The sequence below is a fragment of the Scyliorhinus canicula genome, chromosome 6 (assembly GCF_902713615.1).
Source record: "Scyliorhinus canicula chromosome 6, sScyCan1.1, whole genome shotgun sequence".
Lineage (NCBI taxonomy): Eukaryota > Metazoa > Chordata > Chondrichthyes > Carcharhiniformes > Scyliorhinidae > Scyliorhinus > Scyliorhinus canicula.
This window is the reverse complement of record NC_052151.1, coordinates 140,486,845-140,494,944: the sequence shown is the minus strand read 5'-3', so window position 1 is coordinate 140,494,944 and position 8,100 is coordinate 140,486,845. Positions and strand designations below refer to the sequence as shown.

General features: G+C 44.1%; 1 protein-coding gene across 1 annotated transcript in view; it reads right to left on the bottom strand.

The window, feature by feature from the left end:
* Positions 1–370: 370 nt before the first annotated feature.
* Positions 371–8,100, bottom strand: part of LOC119967540 — a 72,172-nt gene continuing 64,442 nt past the window's right edge. Inside the window, exon 4 of the mRNA XM_038800227.1 lies at positions 371–2,464. Within this exon, the coding sequence (XP_038656155.1) occupies positions 2,346–2,464 (119 nt within the window). The 3' untranslated portion in view covers positions 371–2,345. The remainder of the gene's footprint in view (positions 2,465–8,100) is intronic.

Below are 8,100 nucleotides of genomic sequence, written 5' to 3'. Positions count from 1 at the left end.
CAGTGGCAGAAACTAATTATAATGTATAGAAATGCCTGCAGGCAGCAGTGACCACTGTTCCCAAATTTTTACTATTTATACCCGGTGGGCAAAATTGTTTGCTGGTGGGGCAATTTGTAAAATTATACTTTGATTCCCTTCTTCACTGTTGTTTCAACTGTTTTATTGTGGTCAAGATCAGGGTTGGTCATGATGGAAAATAAATGCATTTCACTTTTGACAGCTAGCTCCCCCATTACGCATTTTCCATCAGCTACAACATGCTCAGATGAAAAATAAAGCCTCTCCTCACATCCACATTCTGTATATTTAAAATCCATGATTACTTCACTCATTGCATCCTTTAATGTTTGCACATCTTTTTTTCTTGTTGTCAACTATTAAATGCATGATTTGGTAAAACCTCTGACCAACATTTTTGTAATGCGGCTAATTGTCTTTATTTTATCCTGTATTAAAACAGTAGTGTAAGAATAAAAAAAGTCGAAGTCACAAGTCTTGGAAATGCTGAACATTTATTTTAATATGATAGCTGTTTAGCTGGTGAATAATGAACATTTCAATTCATCCCAAAACAGTATTATTTATTTCAATTATGCCGCAAATCTACAACTTAGTCAGAACTGAACATTTGATTGCCAATATTAACTAAATAAAGCATGCCTTACACTATTAAAACTAAATGAAACTGTCCACAGTAACATTAAAATACAACGAACTGTTCAAACCTTTTTTTTAAATAGCAACATATTGTAAAGTCAAGAACCAAAATTACACAGCTGTAATTACAAGTTAAAGTGAGTGTGAATCACAGATAAAAGAGTGAATGGTGAAATTGTAGTTCACTCACTCAGAACGTTAAATTCAAATTCCAAATATGCCTTGCACATACATTTTCTTGAAGTGGCTTTTTTGTAAATATTTTCTATATAAAAAATTCTCCACGTATAAGTTGAATCCTTATGGCAAAGATGAAAATCAGGATGTATAAATAATGACCTGAATTTTGTGATTAGTGGCTAACGAATGGTGGTATTCATTCATTACTCTTAGACCTGTTCCCCTACTATCTGTGGGCTTTTGCACTGTGACCCGAGATAATTAGATAGTCAAAGTTGTAGTGTCTTATAAAGGGGATCTGGAATCACTGTGAACAAGGCCAGCGATGGCATCTCTCACTAATCAATCAGACTGAAGCCAGTACTCAAATATTCAAGTGTCTAAGCCAGAAAATGCAAATTAGAACATTTAATTTAATGCCAAATTATGTATCAAAAATGAAATCTAGGAAAAGTAGATGAATTATAAGGGAGAGATAAAAGATACAGAAAGGAAATGCAAAGAAAAAATAATATATTTTAAAAATATCCAACTATACCTAAAATCTGAAGTAATAAGGGTCCAGACTTTAAAAAATATTTTTTAGTGTCAGTTTGGAAGTAATTAAAGCCAATAAAAGTTCACTTCCGCTTGAATGGATACACCGTTACTTTTTCTGGCATGTTCAGTGGGTATCCATCCTGTAATTATCACAAACCTATGCCCTTCCATCCATTTGAATTTCAATTTTAGATGAGTTATTGGTCTAGCATAGCTTCTACAGGAGCAGATAATCTCTGACAGCAACTGTTTGATCTCCGCTTTTAACTGCACATGTACAGATAACAAAGGTTTCAGTCTGATCCACTACTTAATAATGGTGAGCCTCCCAATTATTTTTATTGCAAAATCTGGTCATTATCTTTTTTTCAATCATGCCAGTAGACTCTGTTATGTATAATGTAAAAATTATCACTGACACATGCATGTATTGTCACTCATTACAGCCCATCTAAATGTATTTATTTTATAGGCTATTGTAGATACTTTAATAGCTTCCAAACAATTAAATAGCATTGCAAAATAATTACAAATATCTGAAGTCATCCTGAGAAAGCATTTTAGAGACATGTTACATTCCTTACATCAGATTTTCTTCTCTTACCACTAAAAGGAGTTGATGTCTGCCATACAGGTTCTCGACTTGAGAGAATCTGGATGGTATGGGCCATAGACTTCTCCATGAACAGCATCAAAACTGGTTTGTGATTGGCTGATGAAATCTGTGGTTCTAGCCTGAAAATAATCTCATATTTTCAATAGAGGCCTATGGATTGATGTAACAATCAACATCAGGAACTTTGTCATCTTCATTAGGAAGCAAATATTGTTCTGCCTGTGATACCACAATAGCATGACGATGCAATTAGGAAAGGCTATCAGTTAAGTATGAGTAACATGAAATTATAAATTCTTGCATAATATCAACAAAACAAATGCTCAATGCTCAACTACACAGTTCCATTTCATCTTAAATATGGATGTAGATGTTTAGCTTTGGTCCTTTTAGACAAACCAATTCTTATGGGACCAGAACATGTTTTAAGTGGTTCTATTCTCAGCAATCCATTCGACAAATACGGCCCTAAACAAGAAACAAAAGGAATATAGTCATATTTCAGGATAAAAAAAATTGTATAATATATATGAATACCAGGATTGTCTCCAAACTGGCAAAACCTATGTTGGGCAGCAAAATTGGTGTTGAAGCTACCAACAGCAATGATGGCTTTCTTCACCATATAATGCGGCACATAGAAAAAAATACTTGAAGTCACAGGTTTCCACGATGTCTCGCTGACAGGACTTCCTCTGATTCGCTCATCTAGCCAACAACTCAAACACCCACTGATCCAGGCTCCATTTTAAAAGCCACCACAGCACACAGTGAGCACATTGGGAAGACTAAATGAAGACTGAGTGACCGCTGTGCGGAACATCTTTGCTCAATCTGCAAGCATGACCCCAGCTTTCCTGTTGCTTGCCATTTAAACTCAGCACCATGCTCTCAGGCCCACATGTCCATCCTTGGCCTGCTGCAATACTCCAGTGAACCCAACGCAGGCTGGAGGAGCAATATCTCAGGCACGATTTTGCCACCATGCTGCAGCCAGCGCTAATATCGTTACACCGGGTGCATCACGAGAGAGGTCCACATCGGGCTTCGCGCCAGGCACAAAGCTTCACTCTAATTACCCAACCTGTGGCAGCTCATTTATATATGCGTTGCCTATTTAAGGCTGCATTCTCCAGGCACCCGGGAGTCACCAGCCGCACCAGTGAGGCTTCAGCCAGGCGCCGACTGTTACTGGTTGCCAGAAGTGGAAACTTGGCATGATGGCCACTATGGGGGTGTTGGAGACTTTTGGAGCCCCAGGGTGGTGAGTGAGAGTGCAGGCACTCCCTGGCACCTGAGCACCCTGGCAGTGCCATGGGTCAGGTTAGCACTGCCATGGGCCAGGGCCTGAGGGGGCTTACCCATGAAAGGAAGGGGTGAGAGGGTTATGAAGTTTGGGAGGGGTGAAAGGGAGCCTGAAAGAGAGGTACCTCAGCAACCCCATAGTGGGGTATGATCACTTGGGGGGATGGGGGGGGGTGGCACTTACCTGCGGGAAGGTGGAATTGTCCGTGAGTGGAGATGTGGGGGGCCCTAAAGCTCAATTAGAGATCAGGATACCCTTTCAAAATGGTGACCCAATTTCTGAGGAGCCAGTCTCCTCACTGTTGACAAAATATCTAAGACAAAACCAATGAGAAACTCCCCAAGAAGTCCACTAGTGAACACGTTTAGCCGCATTTCCCAGCACTCGCAGTGCTGAGAAACACATGGCTATTCAATGCGGCTCGCGTTGTATAAGGGGCCCTTAGTGTTGGGTGGGGTTACTGGGTTATGGGGATAGGGTGGAGGTGTCGATCTTGGGTAGGGTGCTCTTTCCAAGAGCCGGTGCAGACTCGATGGGCCGAATGGCCTCCTTCTGCACTGTAAATTCTATGAAAGCTATGATAATGGGAAACAATTTTCTCCAGGGGGAGCTCCACTCGCCGGAGCTCCCCAGTGTAGCGAGAGATTGGGATGCAAAAAAATGGCATCCCGCTATCCCCGGCCTCTCCTCCACAGCCCGAAAGCACTTGAGAGGGAGGGTCCCCCCCGCAACACCCACGAAGGGCTCCCCCAGCCCAATCACACATGTGCAAATAGTTCCACCTTGGCACCCAGGCAGTGTTCATGCCAGCTAGCAGCACCACCTTGGCAGTGCCAGGCTAGCACCTAGGTGGAACTGCCAGGGCACCACGCTACAGAGGGCTAGCAGCTGGAAGCCTCCATTTCCTGGGAGATCCTCGCGAGCGCCTTTCCATCTGGTCCTCATTTGGGGACCAGTGCTGAACAGCATTTGCCTGAGGTCTCTGAAGCAGTGGGGATGAATCCAAAAACCAAAAGGTACCTCAGGAATCTGCACATTAGAGTGAGAATAACTGTCTTGCTCTAATATGCAATTTGCAGAAAGTGATCCTGCCAACAATGGACAGGATTTACATTGAAATGTCTCGCGAGATCGCGTTGCATTGGATAAATCCCAGGAGTGGAGTCTCCCAGCGTTCATCAGCCACGTTGCACCACAGCAAGCTTCTTTTCGGGTGCAGTCTGACTGTTGGATCATGCCCAATGACTACGTGTGGGTGACTCCACGCCTGGATTTCACCCAAAGAGGAGGTGCAAAACACCTTGCCAAGTCTGCCCAAAATGACACTTAATCATTTTTTGGGTGAATCATACCCCTCAACTTCGAGTTGGGCACGCTGCAGCCTTCGGAACTCAACACTGAATTTGGAAGCTTTAGATTGTGACCTTTCTCCTCCCTGTAAGGACTCTCCTGTAGTTTTTCTGCCTCCATCAACTCTGTTCTGATAATAGCTTTGCAAATGGTGCTTCTGACATGACTTTGTTTTTCTTGAACCAAGGTTTTCCCTCCACATGTGGTTAATAGGGTGCTCAACCGGTTTCGACCCGTTTTCCACACCTCTGCCCTCACCACTTCCTCTCCCAAAACTATGATAAAGTCTGCCTTGTACTCGCTTTCCAACCAATAGCCTCCACATTCATAGGAACATCCTCAGCCATTTCTGCCAACTCCAGCATGACACCACCACAAAATACATCATCCCCTCAAACGCCCTCCCTGCCCATTTAGCATTCCGCAAGGACTGCTCCCTCTGTGACAGCCTGGTCCGCTCTTCCACCATGCTCATTTACCCATACCCTTCCCTCTGCATCTTCCCTTGCAATCACAGAAGGTGCAAAACTTGACCCTATACCTCCTCCCTCCTAACCATGCAAGGCCCCAAACACTCCTTTCAGGTTTCACTTGCACTTCCTTCAATCAATTTGGTCCATTCTGTTTGCTCCTCCCAATCCAGTTTCCTCTGCATTGGGGAGACTAAATGAAGATTGGGAGACCGCTTTGCAGAACATCTTTGTTCAGTCTGCAAGCATGACCCAACCTTCCTGCTGCGTGCCATTTTAACTCAGCACCTTGCTCTCATGCACATGAGTCCTTCCTTGGCCTGCTGCAATCCACAAGCTGGAGGAGCAACATCTCATCTTCCATTTAGGAATTTGCTGCCTTGGGATTCAACGTTCAGTTCACCAGCTTTAGATTGCATCCTTTCTCCTCCACCTTCAACCCTTTTTTTCTATATCCCATGCACATATTGCCCTCAATGCAACCCCTCCAACAACAGGCCATCTGTTGTTTGCTTTTAAAGTTGCTACTTTTTGTTGTAATCGCTCACAGCAGCACTTTACAATCTAACACATTCTTCCTCCCATCAGTTCTGATGAAGAGCCAAAAGGACTCAAAACATTAACTCTGCTTTCTCTCCTTATAGATGCTGCTAGATCTTCTGAGATTTTCCAGCAGCCTCTGTTCTTGATACAGTTAGGAAACTGTTCACCCAGCTGCACCCCTCTGGCGACCCCCATACCTCTGTGGCAACCCCGTACTAAGCTGGTACTATCTTTGCATCAAACTAGCACTGTCCGGACACTACCCTCCCCCCAAGCGTTACACTCATCTCCGAGTTTCTTTGGTGCGCACCTTCTGAGACCAGTCGTACTTCACAGTGTTCTGACATCAAGCCGTCGCGGATGGATTTTTTAACACTGGGGGGGTGATTCTGGCGTATGAACAAAGAACAAAGAAAATTACAGCACAGGAACAGGCCTTTCGGCCCTCCCAGCCTGCGCCGATCCAGATCCTTTATCTAAACTGTCTCCTATTTTCCAAAGTCTACTTCCCTCTGTTCCCGCCCATTCATATACCTGTCTAGATGCTTCTTAAATGATGCTATCGTGCCCGCCTCTACCACCTCTGCCGGTAAAGCGTTCCAGGCACCCACCACCCTCTGCGTAAAAAAACTTTCCACGCACATCTCCCTTAAACTTTCCCCCTCTCACCTTGAAATCGTGACCCCTTGTAACTGACACCCCCACTCTTGGGAAAAGCTTGTTGCTATCCACCCTGTCCATACCTCTCATAATTTTGTAGACCTCAATCAGGTCCCCCCTCAACCTCCGTCTTTCCAACGAAAACAATCCTAATCTACTCAACCTTTCTTCATAGCTAGCACCCTCCATACCAGGCAACATCCTGGTGAACCTCCTCTGCACCCTCTCTAAAGCATCCACATCCTTCTGGTAATATGGCGACCAGAACTGCACGCAGTATTCCAAATGTGGCCGAACCAAAGTCCTATACAACTGTAACATGACCTGCCAACTCTTGTACTCAATACCCCGTCCGATGAAGGCAAGCATGCTGTATGCCTTCTTGACCACTCTATCAACCTGCGTTGCCACCTTCAGGGTACAATGGACCTCAACTCCCAGATCTCTCTGCACATCAATGTTCCCCAAGACCCTTCCATTGACCATATAGTCCGCTCTTGAATTTGATCTTCCAAAATGCATCACCTCGCATTTGCCTGGATTGAACTCCATCTGCCATTTCTCTGCCCAACTCTCCAATCTATCTATATTTTGTTGTATTCTCTGACAGTCCTCCTCGCTATCTGCAACTCCACCAATCTTAGTATCATCTGCAAACTTGCTATTCAGACCACCTATACCTTCCTCCAGGTCATTTATGTAGATCACAAACAACAGTGGTCCGAGCACGGATCCCTGTGGAACACCACTAGTCACCCATCTCCATTTTGAGACACTCCCTTCCACCACTACTCTCTGTCTCCTGTTGCCCAGCCAGTTCTTTATCCATCTAGCTGGTACACCCTGAACCCCATACGACTTCACTTTTGCCATCAACCTGCCATGGGAAACCTTATCAAACGCCTTACTAAAGTCCATGTATACGACATCTACAGCCCTTCCCTCATCAATTAACTTTGTCACTTCCTCAAAGAATTCTATTAGGTTTGTAAGACATGACCTTCCCTGCACAAAACCATGCTGCCTATCACTGATAAGTCTATTTTCTTCCAAATGTGAATAGATCCTATCCCTCAGTATCTTCTCCAACGGTTTGCCTACCACTGACGTCAAGCTCACAGGTCTATAATTCCCTGGATTATCCCTGCTACCCTTCTTAAACAAAGGGACAACATTAGCAATTCTCCAGTCCTCCGGGACCTCACCCGTGCTCAAGGATGCTGCAAAGATATCTGTTAAGGCCCCAGCTATTTCGACCCTCGCTTCCCTCAGTAACCTGGGATAGATCCCATCCGGTCCTGGGGACTTGTCCACCTTAATGTCTTTTAGAATACCCAAAACTTCCCCCTTCCGTATGACAACTTGACCGAGAGTATTTAAACATCCATCCCTAGCCTCAACATCCGTCTTGTCCCTCTCCTTTGTGAATACCGATGCAAAGTACTCATTAAGAATCTCACCCATTTCCTCTGAGTCCACGCATAAATTCCCTCTTTTGCCTTTAAGTGGGCCAATCCTTTCTCTAGTTACCCTCTTGCTCCTTACATACGAATAAAATGCTTTGGGATTTTCCTTAACCCTGTTAGCCAAAGATATTTCATGACCCCTTTTAGCCCTCTTTATTGCGCATTTGAGATTCGTCCTACTTTCCCGATATTCCTCCAAAGCTTCATCAGTTTTGAGTTGCCTCGATCCTATGTATGCTTCCTTTTTCATCTTAGCTAGTCTCACAATTTCACCCGTCATCCATGGTTCCCTAATCTTGCCATTTCTAT